The following is a 21,836-nucleotide window of genomic DNA, read 5'->3' as shown; positions in this document are numbered from 1 at the left end:
CATCATCTGTCTGTCTCTGTCTCTGTCTCACAGATTCGGAATGAAATGTCTCAGCAACAGTTGTTTAAATTACAGTGGTACCTCAGGTTACATAAGCTTCAGGTTACATACGCTTCAGGTTACAGACTCCGCTAACCCAGAAATAGTGCTTCAGGTTAAGAACTTTGCTTCAGGATGAGAACAGAAATCGTGCTCCGGCAGCGCGGCAGCAGCAGGAGGCCCCATTAGCTGAAGTGGTGCTTCAGGTTAAGAACAGTTTCTGGTTAAGTACGGACCTCCGGATCGAATTAAGTACTTAACCCGAGGTACCACTGTACTTTCTTTTGACCCCAAGTGATCAGAACAATCTGTCAAAAGCTTCAGTTATTTGAAAACTAGGAAGTTAAATTAAAAAATTAACATTGGGGAGTATGTTTCATGCAGTTTACATTTTGCAAAATTACAAAGACCATGCCTTTTTCATATTATGTTTACAAAATCTAAACTAAAACAAGTTTTAAAACAATCTAAACTAAAACTTTTTCAGCACTTCCTTCTCAAATTCCTCCTTTTTCCAATGCAATTTTTCCATGCACACTCTGTAAATATAGCCCATTGAGATGCCCCCCCCCCACTGTGGACCTTAGCCAAGTCTTTACTCTCTGCAAGGTAGGTTCTGAATGGCCACTCTTCTGTATAAGTGGTGCATGGCTGAGCGAGAGAGATAGCCAGTTAGAAGCCACTGCTGTAGTATCCTAAATTCTGATGTTCTGCAAAGAATAGCTCACACACTGCAATGAAGGATGAAATGCATGCATAAGTGTAACAAAAGCAGACCCTAGGAAAATGCTCGCTAGGGAGGGGGGTCGTGGTATCTCAGTGAGCATTTCGGTTTCAAATGTTCTGACGATTTCTACTTTTAGTTATGTATTTTTATTTATTTACTTGATATAATGGGGAGCAGCTGCCCCTCTCCAGCCCCCTGGCTAAACCCATGCTACCAGGAAAGAAGGGGTAAGTGAATATCTACATCAGGAGCAAGGGGTTGGGCGATAAAGATCTACATTGGGATCTGTTGTCCTTATGGATCCTGCCTCTAGAGGTGGTTGTCTCACCTGTTGCCGGCCCTGTCAATTAGCCTAAAGGCTGAAACGCCCAGCCTTTCCTTGCTGCATTTGCTAGAGACAAACCTCCCTTGCCTAATACGAACTTCCCTACTTTGCAAACCCAAACCTTTTTTCAAACTTCAGTGCGTGCAAACATTACGTTATATATTTAACAATCGTCATATGAGATAAATAGCGACTAGGTTTACAGCCGCTTACAAGTTTCTTTCAGAGGTTTTAATCCTCTGTCCTTAATGCAGAAATCCCTTTAGCAGTCAGGTTTATTGAAGGAATGATTGTGTAGTGGGGTTTTTCTTTTTTGCCTCACTCTCTGTAGCCTGTCTGCAGTCCTGGTTAACCTACACAAAGCCAGGCCAGCCAACTAAGTTTCGACCAGCGGTAACCGAGATGGTGAAACGGGATACCGGAGCTCGTGCACGACTCTACCCCTTTCTCTCTATGGGCTTTCTCTCGCTCTGCCAGGGGGCGGGGCTGAACGAGAAGCTTTGATTCGCCCATCAGGTCAAAGTAGCGACCAATCGAAGGAGATCGACCCTTTTATACATATGCGGAGGGGCGGAGCTTCGTGGAAGGTACTTGCAACAGCAGGAGGAAAAGGCAGGGCTGGAAAAGAAATGGAAGAACTTATTTCTGCATAGACCTGATCTTTGCTCTCTCTTTTTTAATGCTATTTAAAATAAACGGCTGCTTTTAGAAAGAGTAAGTCCTGTAGAATGTTTACAAGTTTATTTGTTTTTAGTGCAAATCTTTTATTTCCGCGTACTTCGCCTGGAGTTAGGCGGGCGGGCAAGAGCAGCAGCAGCAGCCGCGCTTCCCAATCGCCTGGTTTTCATTTCTCCTGGGGCACAAGGTAGGTGACAGGCGAGGGGTTTCAATGGGTAGGTGGGTTGTTTCTGACGCATAAGACCAGTTTTTGGGGGGAGGGAAGAGATTGAGAGGAAAAGGGCAAGCCCGGGCATGCAAAGCCCAGAGCCGGAAGGTGCTGCCGCAGGCGCAAGAGGTGGGCGGACCTTAGGCTTTTGCAAGGTTTTCTTTGCTTTTTCACTATGAAGACCCGTAAGGGCCGCAGATGGAACCGAAACGAAAAGAAGGGCGGGGGGGGGGGTGGAGAGAGAGAGAGGAGAGGGAGACCCATGTTTAGATTTCCATATAAAAGTGTAGATTTCACTTTTCATTTCATGGGTCCCCTACTCAGTTCTGAAATTAGGGAGTATAGTCGCAGAAGCAGCAGGTCCTACCCAGGCGGCCCATTGATGGTCATGTTTTACATGCAGGGAGCCCAGAGCCTCATCATAAGGCCAGCCCTTGTAACTTCACTTAAATGTTGTTTGCTTATTTTAAGCTTTGCATACCGCTCTTCACCATGTAGGTTTCAAAGCAGCTTACAGCAATAGAATAGAAATATATGCAACATTTAAAACTTTTAAAAATCTCATAAAAGGGGTGTGCAAGCTTATGTCTAAATTCAATGGGTAGAACAAAAGCCATTAGATGTACTGCTGGATAACTGTTTTAGTTCTTGTTTTTGTATTGATGTCATTGTTTAAAAACCAATCAAAAATATTGTTAAAAAAGGAAAATAAGGAAAATATCTGGGAAGCATTCAGAGTGCAAAGTCCCCCGGAAATGAAACCGTTTTGGCCAAGCGTCTGACACTCAGTAAGGGCCAATTCCTGCCCCAACTACTTATGGGACAGAGTTCCCCAGAGTTGGGCCTATAACACTGAAGGTACTCCTGACTTGATTGATGCTTCTGGCCTTAATAGTACTCATCCAAGGAGCACTACAGGGCAAGGTGGTCCTTAAAGCATCTGGGGCTTAAATTATTGAGGGCTTTGCACACTAGTACAGGGACCTTAAACTTGACCTGGTAGCATTTTGGAAGCCAGAGCAGGTCTTTCAACACCTGTGCCATGATCCTGTCAACAGTCTTGCTGCAGCATTCTGCACTAGCTGAAGCTTCCCAGACCAGATCCAAGGGCAGCTCCACATGGAGCATGTTGCAATAATCTAATATTGCTGACTCATTGGGGGTTGGCAACATATGCCCATGCATTAAGAGGTCCACCAGTAAATCCTTACGTCTTTGCTAGAAAGGATGCCCTTCATCCAGTTAGCAGCTGTTAGCAACCCCTCCTGGCCGATCTTCAACTCCAACCCAGTTGTGGCCCCTGCTGCCTGTTTAAAAGGGAGTGATGTGGCCTAAAAGCAGTCATGTCTGCACATTGTAGCTGGGAGCATTAGCGTGCCAATTGTCTTGCTTTTGTTTATATCAAGAGATTGTCAACAATCCCTTGGGCTTTGAGACTCACACAGTACCCTCTAATTTCTGCGGCTCCTATGTGGAGTTGAGTCTGTGGACTTGACAAAGATTGTCTTAACTCTGGGGATTTGATCTTTTTAGGCCTGTTTTGAGAGGCCCACAAATTCTGATGTGAATATGCATAGTGTTCGCATATAGTGTCTGTAACCTTTTAAACTTCAGCCCATTTTTAGCAGAATGCAACACCTGCCACTTTGACTGTTCCCTTCTGATTTTGTCCACATGGGTTGTTGGCACTACTGTCCACCTGTTCCCTCTCTACCCCTGTATTTTGCAGTATCTCATCAAAAGTGGCTTTTGGAGCTTTATTTTAAGATGAGGCAACACATCATGCTTCTTAGCTGTTCCACTATAGCATCTGATGATCTACCTTGGCAGGATTAAATGTGCTCCTTTTGTGAATTTGCAGACAAATGCTATGCTGTAAGCAGTCGCTCTGACCCAAGTCTTGTATTTCAGATGATTGAAATGTTGGCAGCAAGTGAGACTCTGGAATTGCTGCGGCAGCTGAGTGTGTTACTGGATCAAGAGTTAAGATGTCAGCCAAAGTTATCTGGCCTGAGAATAATTGAATCTGCTCACGATAATGGGCTCCGGATGACGGCAAGGTTGCGAGACTTTGAAGTGAAGGACCTGCTTAGTTTAATTCAGTTCTTTGGCTTTGGTACAGAGACGTTTTCTCTCACAGTGAATTACTTAGACAGGTTTCTGTCAAAAATGAAGGTAAGTCTTGGAACAACAAAGCTGTAGGCTCATTCATCTCTTCGTAACCATATGGACTTTAAAGTCTTTGACTGCAAAGAAGTGTTGCATTCAATTCAACATGCATGCATGCAGTTATGCTATGTAAATCCTCTTGACTGGAATTCAGATTTGGATGTCTCAGTGGTTCAGAGCATCATAAACTTCTGCTTGTCTCATTGATTCACACAATTCTGAACACATTCAAAGACTAAACACTATCAAAGCATTTGTCTGAGAGGCTTCATTTGCTCCTGCCTCTTGAGCCAGGAGTAGAGATTGGGTTTCAACATGAAATGCATAACTGTATCTTGAACATGCATGCCAAGTTTAATCTCACCTCTCTTTCACCAGTTGTATTGTCTCTTTTGTATATTTGCTAGCTGCCTTGAAAAGAGACGTGAGGCTGTGACTGTGCTTGCCCTTAAAATGCAGAATGCATATAATTCAAGGCTGATGCTGTGTATCACAAGTGGGAAACTTACACAATACCTTGTTTTTGAGCAGTTTGAACAATGTTGTGGGTGAAAGTGTATCCCACACAAGACCTTCTGTTTCTGGTGTGTTTGTTGCCTTGTTGGAGCTATGTGGAGTGTCCCAAACTGCTGGTAGTGGTTGCTCCATCCACCGCAAAAAGCAAATGTGTTCATCTAGCACAGGGGTTTTATATCGTTTTTGGGCCAAGCACCAAATTGATCATGACCAACTCATCCTAAACGTATGGCAAGTGGGTGGGGGCAAGACCCACTTCTCAAGCTGCCTTCTCCACCCTATTATTAATCATGTCTATCATGTCAATTTTCATTATTAAATTCAGGGTTGTCTTTTTAAATCAATCAGTCAATAAATAATTTTCAAAGGACATTTCCAGGTTGGGTGGAGGGTGTTACAAACCTTGTAGAATTGCAGAAGGGGACATTTAGGAGCAGTTAGTCAGTCAGTCAGACAAACAAACAAATAGTACCTTTTTGAAAGAAATAAAAAGTATTTAAGCAACTAACTGCTGTGTGCCAGGCATACACAATCTTCCTCGACTGCCCTTTCTGCAAGAGGGCAGGGGTTATCTGTACTGAACTTGAATAGCCTTAAAACATTTGAGACACGTATATGACAGTGGGTGCTTGGGGAGCAAGAAATAGTTGCCTTGCTTCCCCAAGTGTAGAGCTAACTGAGCATGCATTTCTATTTAAGGGATGACTGCAGGCTTATGCAAGGATATCTGGAATGAACTTTCCACTCAAGGAAGTTAAGATGATTAATTGCAGGTGGTGGGAGGAGAACTTTTGGAAGTTCTACAGGGAAGCACAGCTTAATGGCAGAACATCTGCCTTTCATGTGTAAGTTTTCAGCTCAATTCCCAGCTAGATCCTGAAATGCTTCCCATGTGGAACCCCTGGTGGTTGCTACCAGTCAATCCTGAAGCTTGATAGATCTGACCCAGGAGTGCCCAAAGCTGTCCTAAACCATCTAGCTGCCTATTAATCTTACACATATAAAAATATACTGTTGGACTTGTAGCTCATTAATCCTGTGATGTGAAGTCTTAACTTCCATTGAGTACAGTGGTATTTACTTCCTGGTTTTTGGTTTGTTAGCAGCCTAAGAGTAAAACAAATGAAATTGCACATTAGAAAGAAAAACCCTGAATCTCTGACTGTCTTTCCTCTTCTAGGTACAGCCAAAACACTTGGGCTGTGTTGGGCTAAGCTGCTTCTACCTAGCAGTGAAAGCGACAGAAGACGAGAGGAATGTTCCATTAGCCACCGACTTAATTAGAATAAGCCAGTACCGATTCACAGTTTCCGACTTGATGAGAATGGAGGAGATTATTCTAGAGAAGCTGTGTGGTAAAGTGAAAGCAACGACTGCCTTCCAGTTTTTGCAACTTTATCACTCCGTCCTACATGGCAGCCTAATCTATGAAAGGTAGAGATTTTTCCTTTTAGAACATGTGTGGAATGGGCAGTTCCGTTTAGGCAGAGTGGAAGTCTTTGCTTGGATGGAATTTGAGAACAGTGGAGAGTGAAATCCGAGGCACCTGCATTTTGATACTTTGTCACCTGCTGAAAATGATTCTGGTTTGAAAACTGGTTTTAGATAATTTGATTCGGTGTTGTTCATTTCTTCTGTATTTTATGGTTTCATAGTTTTATAATGTGTTTATATTTTATATATATATATATATATATATATAGTTGGTGGTTTAAGAAATAAAAAAATGAATTTTACTAAACTGATCTAAAATTTCTGTAGCTGTTCAAAGCTTAGTAAGGTTAGCTTTGCCATGTAAACTTTGTGTGCAAAGACAAGACTCTACTAAACTAGGTCTCACTTTCTTACAGGAAGAAACATCTTAATTTTGAGAGACTTGAAGCCCAGCTCAAGGCATGTCACTGCAGGATTGTTCTTTCGAAAGCAAAGGTAAGGATCTTGATTGATTGGTGCTTGAAGATATTCTGCAGGACCTGGAGAGGATTGATTGTCATCTTAATTGCTTTGTCTGTTCCTCAGCCATCTGTCTTGGCGCTCGCAATATTGGTCCTGGAAGCTGAAGAAGAAAAACTGCCAGAATTGGAGGGCACCATAGAACACCTTCAAATACATTCCAAGGTAGGCAGTAGATAAATGCTTAGTCCAGAAGATTAGATCTCTTTGTTTCCAGCAGCCTTGAGTTAATGTATAGAGCCTCTTGCCTAATAAGAGACTATGTACAATGAAGGATTTTGTCTACTTTGGTTTTCAGCATGATTAGATCCCACAGAATCCTAGAGGTTTTCAGCCTTTTGGGGTCCACGGCTCCCTTGAGCAACTACATTCTTTCTGTGGCTGCTCTGTGGGGTCAGGAGCCCAGTTATGTCACCCCTTGCCTGCAGAGCTGGCAGCCCCTCACCCTTTTTCAAACACCTTCCCTTGTGGAGTGTTCCCTCAGCCTCCTCTCCTTGGTAGTCCTCCAGGCAGCTGCTGCTGTCCCTGGTCTCTGAGCTGCCCCCTCTGCCCCAAGGAGAGAGGTGCCTCCTCCCACTGCCTCACAGGGGCCTGGAAAGCACCCCCTGGCCAGCCCCAGAGGCACCATTCATCTGGGGAGCTTGTAGTCAGGTCTGCTGCAAGAAACAGCTGTGCAAGCCTTTGGGAGGCAGAGATGCAAGAGGGCATCAGAGGAGGGAGAGAAGAAAAGGGACAGAGGCCAGTGTTGCCCATGACACCCCTGACCATCATTCAAGGCACCCCAGGGTGCCACGGCACTGGGTTAGAGGGGATCTCAAAGATCTGCTAGCCCAACCCCCTATTGATATACAGATCTTTCCCTGGGGAAGCAGGATATGGTACTACCTGGTTTGGACAGTTGTCAGGTGGCAGAGTGTAGACTTAAGCGAATAAGAATGTCAAAACTTGTCAGAGCTTGATACACAGGGTGGTGGTGAAACCTTGCTTAAGGGTATTATTATTGTTAGTACAGGCGGTGACCATTTTGCACGCGTCCAGTTGATGTGCAACTGCTGATGAACAGATCCTTTTGGACCCAGAAGAGGCTAGAATGGGTGTGCTGGCAGGTGTAACAGGGCAGAGTATCTTCCACGGACTCTGCTCGTGCATGTGGGGGTCAGGAACGGAACCCCCGCTCAGAATGGTCACCACCTGCAGTAGTGTTGTTTGTTAGCTGCTTTATAACCCCCCCATTCAATTTAGCAAGTTAAACTACAGATAAAATTGATTTAAAGCCTGAAATTTAACAATTTATTATACAGAATTCCTAAAATGAACCTCCCAGCAACACAGAAAGAAGATTAAGTCCTACCCTACCCTACTAAAGTATGAGCATCACAGTAAAATCTAACTTAACTACCAAAGGCCTAGGTAAATAAAAAATATCTTAGCCTGGCACCTAAAAACTGACAGTGATGGTGTCAGACATGTTGTCCCTATGGAGAGCATTCATCAGGTGGCAGATCAAATTGTATGTCTGCCATTCGCAACAGCTTACTTGGTTCCTAGTGTTTATCATGAAAGCCAAGTACACACCTGACTTTCAAACAAAGCTTTGCTGCTTTCTCAGTGGCACTGATTAGTTTTTATTTTCCAACTTGCTTCTGGCAGATAAATGACAGAGAGCTGTCTTTTTGGAAAGAGCTTGTGTCCAAGTGCCTTTTGGAATACTCCTCAAGCAAGTGCTCCAAACCAAATGTTCAGAAGCTGAAATGGATTGTGTCCGGCCGTACGGCACGGCAGCTAAAACACAGTTACTACAGAATGGCCCATCTTCCCACAATCCCAGAAAGTGGTTTCTTGAAAGGTGAGTAAATTTGATTCTGTAAAACTGTAACTTAATCACTTTTAAATAAGTTGCCTATATGGCATGTGGGTTTTCTTGTAACTTTGGATTTGTTTAGAAGAAGTTCAAGGCATAATTTTTAAAATACTTTCTGACCATCTCTCACTCTGTGTCATAGTGTGTGGCTAGGTCAGCAGTGCTAGTTAAATATCAAAGCTTCATACCTGCTCCACTCCTGATCTTTTCAAGGAGGAAGGGAAGAAGGTTCTTTAAATATTGACAGCACTCACGAGTGGCACAAAAAGTGAGCAAATGAGTAGCCAGTAGGAAAGCAGTCTGCCCCTGGAGTACAGTGGTACATCGGGTTACAGACACTTCAAGTTACAGACGCTTCAGGTTACAGACTCCGCTAACCCAGAAATAGTACCTTGGGTTAAGAACTTTGCTTCAGGATGAGAACAGAAATCGTGCTCTGACGGTGCAGCGACAGCGGGAGGCCCCATTAGCTAAAGTGATGCCTCAGGTTAAGAACAGTTTCAGGTTAAGAACGGACCTCCAGAACGAATTAAGTTCTTAACCCACTGTAACTCTTGTTATGTTACATAAACTTTGGATACAACGGACGACTAAAAAATTAGGAGGATTTATAATATGCAGTTGAAAAGGTTAACCAAATAACCTACAGAGGGGAGAAGTCTAGAGATTCAGAAGAATCTTGTTTATTTGTGATTTTGAGTGATATTTTTTTTAAAAAAGAGAGAACTGAATGTTGTACAGTACTGATTAAATCAACTTATACTATTTTACTTCTACCTTGCAATAACATTTTTTTATTACTCATTTAACTACAGAGAATCCATAAGAGAAGATGGGAGTGCAAATTTGGCTAGGATCTCCTTTTGTACTGGAGCAGAGAATCAGCTGGATATATCTTGAACCCTACTGAAAACCAGTATCCATGCTTATTTTAAAATGTTGCTACCTGTTATATCAGTAGTGTTTGTTTTTAACCCCTCATGATGAAGAATGAAGATACTGTTACAGAATGATCCCTGGGCCTAAAGCATACACAAATGGCAGCTATTTGAGTGTTTCATTCTGACTTCTGGAGGAAAATGAAATTCATACTACCATTAGTGTTTGGTCCTAAACATTTCTACACAAACTTTTTAACATGTTCAGACCACGTTTAAGGAAGTGAAACTTTAATGTCCCAACTGAATCCAGGATTCTGAAACTTCTTGAAATAATGATGCACTTTACAAGTATGGAACTGGATTATATGTCTGTGCCAGGACTGAATCAGATGGGTATTGCAAGTGTTTGAGTTAAACTATGATGTTTTTAATGTGTTTTAAACACCAGGGTATTAGAAGTAAAGCATTTAAATATATAATGTGACTAGCACCACTTCACTGCACATTCTAGCAGAGTGTAAATGCTGCTTAATGTCTGCTTTTTTAAAAACACTGTTTGAAACTTCACAATGTTCACTGACACTTAAGCTGAGGTAAGAATGTAGGTCAAGCATTGGGACATTAGCACTACCTAAAAATAGAAAGGCTGTCTGAGACGCTTCGTCCAAAGTCTGTACTGAGTTAAACAGTTTTAAAATGTGTGGAAGTAGAAAGTGTGAAAGGCAGTCCTGGAGTACATCTTGGGGAACACAATAGTGACTGGTCAAAGCATGTGAGGTGGGGATTGCAATAGAACATTGCGTTAGGTTGGTTTTATAAACCTCATACACAGGCTTGTTTTATTTTAAGCTGGAAAGTGTTTCTAGAGGAAGATTGCATAATGTGGCAATGGTTGGGTTTTACCACCAAAGGTCCCCTTGATGCCAGTGTGAGCCAGTTAGGACTAGCTACCATTGATGAGTATTGGAAGGTTGAAATGGACAGCTGAGGTGGGGAAGAAAACATGAGCTAAGTATTTAGCATCATGACCACTTGAATGCGGACATAGCAGCCTTTGGGAGTGAGGACTTGGGAGCACAACGCCTCCTGAAGTAATGCTTAGTGTAGTTTTGCTATATGGCTGTGAATGATGTACTGAAGCCCTGTGCCACTGTACATCAAAAGTAGCTTTCCTACCTGGGCTGAATCAGCACCTCTACATTACTTACTCTGAATGGCATCCACTTCTAGTCTAGGTGTCTTCCAGCTGTCAACTGGGTTAGTAACTTATTCTGTAATGAATGTAGCTCCTCGTCTAAATGCATATATGGTCATTTCTACATGTGTTAAAGCTGCTGGCTGAAACTCTCTGTGAGGAAGTATTCTAGAACTTCAGTACCAACTTCTACCTCAATACAAGCTACTCAAAATGAAGTGATAGAATGTTTCCTTGAGCCATTGGTTTCCAAGTGACCATACCGTGATACTTACTGATGCATTGATATCTCCTAACATGTGCCTTTTGCCATCTGGATGTAGAGAGAATTTACAAATCTATTCCATGTGAGTCAGGGAATGCTGCAACTAGTTAACAAGTGCCATTATGCCTTGTAAGAAACAGTGTACCTTTCAATAAAGCATACTGAAACGGAGTTGTGTAAGTGAATTTCTTTGCCTTACATCCCGCAGGTAATTAGCTTTAAGTAAAAGAACAAGATGCCTCTAATACTACGGAACCATGTGCCCAATTTGAAGCCGAAGAGTAGAGACTAGGTGAAGAGCTCCCTGTCCTTTTTTTTTCTGCACCAGGGCATATAGAAGTCCTGCAGAGGGCAATGTGTAAATGAGAAATTGCATAAGCCAAAAGCTCTAAGCCTCTTCCCCATACAGTGGTGCCCCACAAGACGAATGCCTCGCAAGACGAAAAACCCGCTAGACGAAAGGGTTTTCCGTTTTTCGATGCGCTTCGCAAGATGAATTGCCCTATGGGCTTGCTTCACAAGACGAAAACGTCTTGCGAGTCTTGCGATTTTTTTCGCTCCCCCCCCCCTTTTTCTAAGCCGCTAATAGCCTTTTAGCCGCTAAGCCTTTAATAGCCGTTAATAGCGCTAATCCGCTAAACCGCTAATAGGGTTGCTTCGCAAGACGAAAAAACCGCTAGACGAAGAGACTCGCGTAACGGATTATTTTCGTCTTGCGAGGCGCCACTGTATTGTGTTTCAAATTGCAATTGGATTGTGTAAAACAGTAATAATGGAATTACACAATGTGTACTGAGAAGTTAAGCTCTGAAATGTTTTTTTTTCCTGGGGGGGGAGGGAATAAAAGCATTGATTTAAAAATGCTTAAACAACTATAGGGAGTTAAAATCAAAACTAGTCATTGAGTGGTAAGCATCTGTCTAGGTTACATGTGCACCAGACAAAAAGTGGTCTATTTGTGTGGAGTGCCACTGCATAAATAGAAGTTATTTCCTTTGTGGAAATAAACTTTGCAGGGGGACTGCTCTTCAGTCATTCCTACACATCCTAAAAGTGCTAGTTTTCACTTTTTGCAGAGGGTCTGGCACAGTTTTTGCTGCCCTAGGCAAATTAAAGTTCTGTTTGCTATACAGCAACATCATAGCTCAATGAATGATCAAGACACGGGCTGTATAAAACCAAGTTGTCTCATTGGTACAAGGACTTCCGCTCCCCATGTAACATCTGTCCTGGTACTTCAATCCCCCAAGCAGATGGGGTGCACAAGCAAAGAGGAAGTCCTGTTGCACAGGCAGAAGCTCTTTTGCTTACAAGACAACTTTGTTCAACGCTGTACTGTAACCCTTTTAGCAACAAAGGTTTCCCACGAACCCCAGCCACACGGAGGCTAAGTGTATGTTTAGACACAATATAAACAAAATAAAGCTGCTCTGAGGTTTGATGAATTTGTTCACAAATACAGTTCATGTGGCAACTGAATAGCTAAAACAATAGCTTTGAGCGTTTGGAGTAGGCTTCAGCAAAGAGATTTTAACTCGGAAATTATAAACACATCCCAGTTTCTGCATATTGTACCGTATTTTTCGGACTATTGGACGCACCGGTCCATAGGACGCACCTAGATTGGGGGGGGGGGGAAAGGCAAAAAAAATTTATCCCCCCCCCCAGGCGCGGGGCTGGGGCGGGGAAGCCCGAGCTTCCCCCTCCCCCAGAACGGGACCCAGAGCCATGCTTTGGCATCGCTCTGGGAACTTGCGGGGCTGGGGGAGGAGGAAGCCTTCCGCCAACCTCCAAACCATGTCGGGAGACAGCGGGATGGCGCGCTGCGCCTCTCCCGCTGTCCCCCGAGCTTGTGGGGCTGGCGGTGGGGCTCTCCTGAAGCCGGGAGGTTGTGGGGATGGTGGGGGGGGGGAGAAGCAGGCTTGCTTCTCCCTCCCCCAGCCTCCCGATCAGGTCGGGGAAAAGCGGGATAGCGGAGCGCCGCCATCCCGCTTTTCCACGACCTGATCTGGAGGTTGTGGGGCTGGTGGGGGGGAGAAGCAGGCTTGCTTCTCCCTCCCCCAGCCTCCCGATCAGGTCGGGGAAAAGCGGGATAGCGGAGCGCCGCCATCCCGCTTTCCCCCGACCTGATCTGGAGGTTGTGGGGCTGGTGGGGGGGAGAAGCAGGCTTGCTTCTCCCTCCCCCAGCCTCCCGATCAGGTCGGGGAAAAGCGGGATAGCGGAGCGCCGCCATCCCGCTTTCCCCCGACCTGATCTGGAGGTTGTGGGGCTGGTGGGGGGGAGAAGCAGGCTTGCTTCTCCCTCCCCCAGCCTCCCGATCAGGTCGGGGAAAAGCGGGATAGCGGAGCGCCGCCATCCCGCTTTCCCCCGACCTGATCTGGAGGTTGTGGGGCTGGTGGGGGGGAGAAGCAGGCTTGCTTCTCCCTCCCCCAGCCTCCCGATCAGGTCGGGGGAAAGCGGGATAGCGGAGCGCCGCCATCCCGCTTTCCCCCGACCTGATCTGGAGGTTGTGGGGCTGGTGGGGGGGAGAAGCAGGCTTGCTTCTCCCTCCCCCAGCCTCCCGATCAGGTCGGGGAAAAGCGGGATAGCGGAGCGCCGCCATCCCGCTTTCCCCCGACCTGATCTGGAGGTTGTGGGGCTGGTGGGGGGGAGAAGCAGGCTTGCTTCTCCCTCCCCCAGCCTCCCGATCAGGTCGGGGAAAAGCGGGATAGCGGAGCGCCGCCATCCCGCTTTTCCACGACCTGATCTGGAGGTTGTGGGGCTGGTGGGGGGGAGAAGCAGGCTTGCTTCTCCCCCCGCCAGCCTCCCGATCAGGTCGGGGAAAAGCGGGATAGCGGAGCGCCGCCATCCCGCTTTTCCACGACCTGATCTGGAGGTTGTGGGGCTGGTGGGGGGGAGAAGCAGGCTTGCTTCTCCCTCCCCCAGCCTCCCGATCAGGTCGGGGGAAAGCGGGATAGCGGAGCGCCGCCATCCCGCTTTCCCCCGACCTGATCTGGAGGTTGTGGGGCTGGTGGGGGGGAGAAGCAGGCTTGCTTCTCCCTCCCCCAGCCTCCCGATCAGGTCGGGGAAAAGCGGGATAGCGGAGCGCCGCCATCCCGCTTTTCCACGACCTGATCTGGAGGTTGTGGGGCTGGTGGGGGGGAGAAGCAGGCTTGCTTCTCCCCCCGCCAGCCTCCCGATCAGGTCGGGGAAAAGCGGGATAGCGGAGCGCCGCCATCCCGCTTTTCCACGACCTGATCTGGAGGTTGTGGGGATGGTGGGGGGGAGAAGCAGGCTTGCTTCTCCCCCCGCCAGCCTCCAGATCAGGTCGGGGAATAGCGGGGTGGCGGCTCTGCGCCTCCCCGCTGTCCCCAGCTTTTGGGTGCAGGCTGCTGCCCGCAAGCCTTGCGAGCCCGCGGGACATCCCGCCGGGCTTGCAAGACTTGGGATAGCTTCCTGAAGCCTGGAGAGCGAGAGGGGTCGGTGCGCACGGACCCCTCTCGCTCTCCAGGCTTCAGCAAAAGCCTGCATTCGCACCATAGGACGCACACACATTTCCCCTTCATTTTTGGAGGGGAAAAAGTGCGTCCTATAGTGCGAAAAATACGGTATATACGCTAGTTCATGGAAAGGTTTGACTTTCTCAAACATGAAAATTACTACCTCCGCAGGGAACTTAAAGATGTAAGGCCTACACTATTAAGGAGGTAACCAGACAACTACAATTAAGTGTACAGTCATACCTCTGGTTGTGAACATGATCCGAGCAGGAGGCATGTTCGCAACCTGCAGCGTTCGCAGCCTGAAGCACTGAGTCTGTGCACGCGCGTGACGTGATTTGGCACTTCTGCGCATGATGTCATTTTGTGCTTCCGCGCATGAGCCGAAACTCGGAAGTAACCCGTTCCAGTACTTCTAAGTTCGGCATGGTCCACAACCCGAAAACGCGCAACCCACAGCGTTCGTAACCTGAGGTATGACTGTATTCATTTCACTGTGCATATGCAGTCATAACTTGGTTCTCAAACAATGCATTCCTGAAACCAATCAAAAACCAAGGCGCAGCTTCCAATTGGCTGCCGGAACGTACTGCAGCCAATTGGAAGCTACGCTGGATATTTGGCTTCCGAAAATCGTTCAAAACCTGGAACACTCACTTCTGGGTTTTGATCATTCGGGAGCCGATTTGTTCGGGAACCAAGGCGTTTGAGAACAAGGTATGACTACAGGAAACAAAAGGACATTGCACTTACTGTCTATTAGGGTGGGCGACCTATGACTCTCCAGTTAATGGTGGACCATTTCCCATAATCTTTGACAATTAGCAATGTTGGCTGATAGGAGCTAGAGTCCAACAGTATCTTATCTGAAGAACCACAGGTTCTTCACGGCTGTTCTAGAATGGGGTGCAACTGTTCTAACATACCATTTCTTGACTGCATAAGAAGTACACTTTATGTTCTTATTTAAAAAGATGTTTACAAGCATTTAAAGCTTTGTGTGCAGTACTGTACAGACAAGAGCTGAAGAGCAACACAATATTGCAGCTACATCTGCATGCCCAATGACATTTTGGGCTGGAGTTTCTCAAATGGCAAGAGGGGAAGCTGCAGGGCAAACCCTATTGAAACTCTTCCTGTGTTCTAAAGCAGTTACAGCACCAGACCCTCATCGAATACTAGAAGTCAAAAACCCAACTGGGAATGCCACAACTCTTGGCTGTATGCGAGGCAGTTCTTTGATTCAAAGCCAGAACCACCACCAGCCTTGTGGAGAGACCATTGGAATGATGACTGGGGAGAGGCCCAGGAAGAATATTATAAGGTTACTCTGCCCAAGATTGCAACTGACTGGCTTCCTGCTTTTGGTTCAGGGTTTATCTTACAAATGAACTTGGCACAAAAGTATGGGAGACTCTAATTACAGGTAACTCACATCTTACGCTTATTTCACTTACGCAGTTGCAGCTTTGTGTGGGTGGGGTGGGGAAGAAAAACCAGAAGAAAACCGCTCTCCATTTATTTATTTCCCCACAACCACCCACACAAAGTTGCAATCATGGGCTGACTTGGCTTTGGGGAGGCGAGGCAAGAGCCCTTGCAGCATCCCAGAGCCCTTGCGCTGCCTTATCAAAGTCAGGTAAGCAGTGCTCCACCTTGCACGGGGGTCGGTTCTGGGGTTTCCTGGCTTTATGCATTTTTGTGCCTATGCATGAAGCCCTGGAACTGAACCCTCACGTAAGATATGAGCTACCTGTACACCACACTTTAGCGTACACAGCTGGGTCTACAGGCACTTCCACATAATCCAAATTGTGCTTGGGTCAACTAAGTGGATGCCACACAGAATCGCAACAGCATGCCACATCTGCTTTTAATTACCCAGCCTTCAAAAGAACGTGCTTTTTTATATCACAACATAGAACATCACTTCAAAATTCATTTTACTAACTTGCCATGTTGGCAGTTTTCTGTCAAAATTAAAGCCAGGAGCACATGGGGAGTAGTATTCTTATTCCAAAGAATGATGCACCCTATAGTTCTTCAACATAACTTTCAGCTGGCAGGGTTTTTTAAAATAATAATAATAGCAGCATTATGATAGGTTTTTTATTGTTGATATACATATAGTACTGACTTGTGAACTATGTATATGCCATAGCATTACCACGTTAGCACAATTTTAATAAAAGCCTATTGTCGTTCAGTGATCTAAAAGCTATCGAGAACAAGCAGTGAACTATTTTTAAGCCTAGTTCTCACAGGTGAGTTCTTTGGCCAATTTATATTTCACAATATTTTTGCTTGAGTTCAAGGGAATAAATGTGGGGGGGGGGGGAGAGAAAAAAGACAGCTATCTTCCAAGACTAGAGAAATCTGGCCCTCCTTTGCTGTAGTTTCCAGAAATTTCTGCTCCACTGAAGTCAAATCCAGGGTTCTGGGAAGAGGGGGAAAAAACACATGCAAAAAAGCAGTATTTTATTTATACCCATTCATCAGATTAACTTGCAGCACTTGCTAACTGCTTTGCAAATTAAAAGAAGCATTTAGTCTAAAGGTCTAACCCGGGGTGGCCAACCTGCAGTTCTTGCTGAACTGCAGTTTCCATTCTCCCTGAGGACCACGGACCATACTGGCTGTGGATTCATGGGAGTCACACCATCCAAAGGGCCATAGCTTCTCCATCTCTTCCCTAAACTGTACAGGAAGCACACACACACCCCCCCCAACATCCCTGCCTCTCTGCCACCCGCTCTGCCCCAGTCCAGAGCACTGCACATTCAGCTCCTATGTCAGGTGTAGAGAGGATAGAACTGGCACAACTTAGGGACATTGGGAATATGGTCCGTGGGATCACTACCACTAGTTTGTTTACTTAGATAATTTATATACCACTGCGGCCATATTCAGGATCCGTCTCAATAACCTGCTTTCGTAATGTACAAATCTTGGTTCAAATACATAGCCACAAACATTAACGGATGTCCGCGGACTTGCCTCTCTTTGGAACCTTTCTAGCGTCAGCTTCCTCTGCATCTGGTCCTGGACCCAAGGATCAGCAGCATACTCGTTCTCAAGCAAAGAACTCCAGCAATTTCCAGCATCACGGTTGGTTTTCGTCAAGACGATTCGTATCAGTTTCTGGTCCTCTGTTTTTTAAAGAAGTGTGCTTTTTAAGAGAGGAAGATGACACACAACAGCTGGAAACCTGCGTGCATTTAGACCAGCTCCTTTTTTTTGACCAGCAAGCAAAGGCACGTGCTCTCTCTAAACTATTACACACAGTGTTTGTGGAGCCAACACCAAATGAGTGAGCTTTCCTTTTGTGACTAAGCTTTTTCGTCTTCAGACTGATGGTTAGTGTGCTGCAGGGGTCAGCTACCTTCTGATATCAATGGACATCCTGCTTGGGAGGGGCAGTGGTTCTCCAACCCCAGTGTAGTGCAATTAGATCGATGGAAGATGACCAATTATTAACAGTAGCAATCATGTGACAGACAGCTTGGCTGTGCAAAATTGCTGTCACAGATTCTGAGATTTATCATCACATTTAACACATTCCCAGGTGACTGAAGCTTGTAAGGTGGTACACAAATCGTTTAATAAGAACAAACTTCATGCCTCTGCAGGAATATTGTGGACTGACAAACATTTACTGAACTAGGAGAGGAAGAAGATAGTTCTATTTCTCTAGCTTCACTACACCTGCCATTCCTCTAAGTATAATTCTTTAGGCATACATAGAAGGAGGTGAAAGTTCTTTCTGTTTTCGTGCTTGTACCAGAGCAAAATAAAAACAAAATGTTCTCCCCAGCAACAAGCTGTCGAGTGCCTTTGTGGACCTCTGCATAAAAGACAAACGTCACAGAAACAAACCTTCCACATGCAGATGCAGTAACAGCCCCACATGCTCCCCTTTAGCCCCAATGCATGAGTGACAGGCCTTAATGAGGAATTGGAGGTCTGTGCCCGCCTATCATGACCTCATCCAACTATCTCTATGCCCAGCCAAATGAGGCAGTAACTGGAACTCACATAACATAATAGGGAAGCTGTTTGGGTGTATGGGAAGCATGCACAGTCTTTATTTATTTGTTGAATTTATATCCAACTCTTCCTCCTGAAGGGCAGCAAACGCAACCACAATTTATAACAAGCATTCTAAACAGTGGAAAGATTCTGGAAACAGTTTCGGTATGAAACTTCATTTCATCCATTACTTCCACTCCCCAGGCAGTTCAGGAGAGGGGAGGGAGAAACAGGGCTCTGCCAATCCACGTGTGAATCTTCCTGTGTCCTTGCATGGAAGGATGAAAACCCCATGCAAATTCCACAAATAAAACATTAACTTTACCGGGAAGAAAACTCAACAAAGAAACTAAATTGCCTCCCAAAAGTTCACTTAAACAAAGGTTTTACCTAGTGTCCATGTTGCTTCATCCGCTATTGTAGAATCAAAGAGCTTACCCTGAAAGAAATAGTAACTGTTTTAAAAAGCGTGTCGTACATGTATTTGTAAACAAACAAGATTTGCTTAAATCTTCAAACTTCTTAAGCTGATTCCAGAAATACCATTTGTTTTGTGCTGCACGTAAGTAAATGATAATTGTTGGAGTTGGTCTAATTTTGAGAAAACAACAACTTGTTAATTAGTTTAGTAAATTTGTTTAATTACAGGGACTCAATCTCCTTGTCTGGTATTGCCATTTTAATTATACAGCTGGCAAGGATTCTATTATGTGTGCAACATCCCAATAGTGCAATATAAACTGAATATAAACCCCTTTATTTCTCATGAAATTGTATTCAATTAATCTATAAAGGCAGAATCTTACAACTTTCCACATGTGATGAAGCAGGCAAATTCTTGCTCACACAAAAGGAATGCAGAAATCTAATGAGGTGCATAGGTCTGCAAGTACAAGGCTCAGACCACATTAATGGCTAAGGCTGAAATCCTGACCCCATTTACCTAGGAGAAAGGCTACTTAATTCAACAGCATTTACTTCTGAGTACTTATGGTCAGACCTGTGCTGTTAAGAGAGTGTAGGGGGCAGCAAGGAAAGAGATCAAGGATACTACCAAACTCCCACACTCACTTTCCTCTTGGATAGACAGAAGCTCTTTTTTCAAAGACTCGGGTCTTTAGAGACAGTATATGTTTGTTTCTTTGTTTTGAGGGTGCATTCTGCAACATGTCATTGATGCAATAACAATGTATTGTTGTGGATTTAAAAATGGATCCTCCATAGATCATTCCAGTTTATTAGGTGTTGTGCAATGTTGTCCCAATGTTATCACATTATTGCTGTCAGCGTGTACACTCCTGAATGAGACTATAGCGCAACAAGAGAAGGACTAAAGACAACTTGGGGCATCAGTAGTATGGAAAGTTACAGGATTTCAGAAGGAAGTGGCAGACATGCACTGATTGGAAACAAAGAAGTATCTCTGCCCCAAACCATTTTGCAGGTGCAAACAGTACTGAGAGTGGGATCACAAATAACCACTCTGATACCACTGGGACCACAAATAATCACAAATGCCCAATAAAATGGGCAGAGGCCCTGTTTGACACATGCATATTCATCACCTGAAGACTCTTATCATCAAGTGAGACCCCTGGGTATCGGGCGGCATATAAATTCAATAAATAATAGTAAAATAGTAAGTGATGGCTCACATGCACAACAATGGCATGGAATAGTTTATTTATTTATTTATTTGATTTCATTTATATACCACCCTTCATCACAAAATCTCAGGGAGGTTCACAATATAACTCCATTACTAGAAACTCTTCTTCCCATCATATCAACTGATCACTTTTCCATTGAGTCAAGGCAGATGGACCTTTTGCCTTGATGCAGAATGTCTCCTCTTACACCAGAGGAACTGAGGCAGTTACATGTTTAGTATGCAGCCAGACTAGCTTTGGGAGGTAGACTATGGAGCTAGAGAAAGAAGAATCATAGAACTGTAGAGTTGGAAAGTACCACAAGGATCATCTAGTCTCATGGTTCCCAACGTGGGGCACACGCCCCATAGGGTGGCAATTTGATTTTTAAGGGGGGCAATCCGAGAATGAGTTATTAACATAATGGCCTTCCAGGCTTCCTCCATGTGAATAGTTCACATTTTGAATAATAATAATAATAATATGTCGGGGGGGGGAGTGGCACCAGGATTTTAGAGATGCTTAGGTGGGGCATGGCCCAAAAAAAGTTGGGAACCAATAATCTAGTCAGGGCCACATTTAGGTTTGATGAGGCCCTAAGCTACTGAAGGTAATGGGGTCCATTTATTTGTCCAGCTGTCCTTTGTCAACAACAAACTGTGGTTGTTTTTTGTGTTGAATATATGCTATATGGTAATTTATGGACCTAATAGGTATCTAAAGCCATTTGCACATAAAATGTGTATTTTATCAAAGTAATTGATATACAGTGGTACCTCTGGATGTGAACGGGATCTGTTTCGGAGCCCCTTTTGCATCCTGAGCAGAACGCAACCCACGTCTGCGCGGGTTGCGATTCGCTGCTTCTGCGCATGACGTCATTTTGAGTGTCTGCGCATGCATGAGCTGCGAAACCTGGAAGTAATCTGTTCCATTACTTCCGGGTCGCCACAAAATGCAACCTGAAAACGCTCAACCTGAAGCAACTTTAACCTGAGGTATGACTGTAGAAATGAGCAAACCAGTGATATTTTAAGGAGCAGGCTAGCAGTTGGGGCACATAACTTACATCATAGGAGCCTACACGACACAAAACACTGTTGCTGTATGTAGGTTTTATTTTATTAGTTTTTTATCTTATATTTTGGAAATGTACATCCAGTGTTTTTTCCCTTTAATTTTTTGGGGGGGCCCCAAGACAGTGAGACCCTAAGCTATGGCTTGTTTGGCTTATATGTAAACCCTGCACTGGATCTAGTCCAGACTCATAGTTATGACTCAGCAAGCCTTACTACAAGAGACTAAGAAAGGAAATATGTGCAACCATGCACTGAAAAGCACTCCCAACGCGCATGGCTTCCTCCCAAGAATCCGCAGAGCCACAGGACTGAAGAGTTGGAAGGGGCGCCGAGGGCCATCTCGCCCAACCCACTTGCAGTCACAAAGGGCGCTGGGAACTCTAGCTCTGCGGTTTCCAGATTCCTTTGGGGGAAGCCGTGCGCTTGGGCGCGGAGTCGCCGCCCCTGGTCCCTGCCTCCTCCCCGCACCTTGAGCACTTCCTCGCCGGCCACGGAGAGAGACAGGTGGCGGCTCTTGAGGCTGCACTCGACGCTCCTGGCGCGGGTCCCCTGCGGCACGTCCACCTCGATGAACACCTCTTCCATGGTCTGGTACCAGCGGCCCCAGGGGGTGGCGCACGGCACCAGCCCGCTGCGCTCTTCGAACGGCGCCGACATCCACTCAGCGGGCGCCTCGCCTCATTCCCCCCACCACGACCCCAGCGCTGGGGAAAGGGCCCATGCGCCCTCGTCCCTTCGCCTCGCAACCCGTCCCCGGAAGTGGTCCTCGAAGTGCCCCACTTC

General features: G+C 45.4%; 2 protein-coding genes across 3 annotated transcripts; one reads left to right on the top strand and one right to left on the bottom strand.

Moving 5' to 3' along the window:
* Positions 1 to 645: 645 nt before the first annotated feature.
* Positions 646 to 10,988, top strand: CCNG1 (cyclin G1). Of its 2 annotated transcripts, none has more exons than XM_081184758.1 (7): positions 646 to 1,805; positions 3,889 to 4,152; positions 5,843 to 6,096; positions 6,513 to 6,591; positions 6,682 to 6,780; positions 8,266 to 8,461; positions 9,294 to 10,988. In XM_081184758.1, the coding sequence occupies exons 2-7, from the start codon at positions 3,889 to 3,891 to the stop codon at positions 9,374 to 9,376; spliced, it is 975 nt and encodes a 324-aa protein (XP_081040884.1). In that variant the 5' UTR covers positions 646 to 1,805; the 3' UTR covers positions 9,377 to 10,988. The 2 variants fall into 2 exon arrangements, with proteins under 2 accessions (XP_081040884.1, XP_081040885.1); XM_081184759.1 differs by having other exon boundaries at positions 647 to 1,956; positions 9,292 to 10,988.
* A 5,399-nt stretch (positions 10,989 to 16,387) lies between these two features.
* On the bottom strand, positions 16,388 to 21,791 carry NUDCD2 (NudC domain containing 2). The gene is made up of 4 exons (XM_081185761.1): positions 21,522 to 21,791; positions 18,716 to 18,764; positions 17,294 to 17,445; positions 16,388 to 16,733 (listed from the first exon to the last, which is right to left on the bottom strand). The coding sequence occupies exons 1-4, from the start codon at positions 21,708 to 21,710 to the stop codon at positions 16,650 to 16,652; spliced, it is 474 nt and encodes a 157-aa protein (XP_081041887.1). The 5' UTR covers positions 21,711 to 21,791; the 3' UTR covers positions 16,388 to 16,649.
* Between the last annotated feature and the right edge of the window lie 45 nt (positions 21,792 to 21,836).

This window comes from Podarcis bocagei (assembly GCF_964188305.1).
Source record: "Podarcis bocagei genome assembly, chromosome: 2".
Taxonomy (NCBI): Eukaryota; Metazoa; Chordata; class Lepidosauria; order Squamata; family Lacertidae; genus Podarcis; species Podarcis bocagei.
The sequence above is the reverse complement of the archived record's forward strand: the minus strand, read 5'-3'. Positions and strand labels throughout refer to the sequence as shown.

Bases quoted from the DNA above. Each gene is read 5' to 3' on its own strand.
- CCNG1 (XM_081184758.1), top strand. From the start codon at position 3,889: ATGATTGAAATGTTGGCAGCAAGTGAGACTCTGGAATTGCTGCGGCAG. The intron at 4,153-5,842 runs GTAAGTCTTGGA...TTCCTCTTCTAG, and splicing joins GGTTTCTGTCAAAAATGAAG to GTACAGCCAAAACACTTGGG. The intron at 6,097-6,512 runs GTAGAGATTTTT...ACTTTCTTACAG, and splicing joins GGCAGCCTAATCTATGAAAG to GAAGAAACATCTTAATTTTG.
- NUDCD2 (XM_081185761.1), bottom strand. From the start codon at position 21,710: ATGTCGGCGCCGTTCGAAGAGCGCAGCGGGCTGGTGCCGTGCGCCACC. The intron at 18,765-21,521 runs GTGCGGGGAGGA...TATTTCTTTCAG, and splicing joins CCGGCGAGGAAGTGCTCAAG to GGTAAGCTCTTTGATTCTAC. The intron at 17,446-18,715 runs GTAAAACCTTTG...TTTAAAAAACAG, and splicing joins TGAAGCAACATGGACACTAG to AGGACCAGAAACTGATACGA.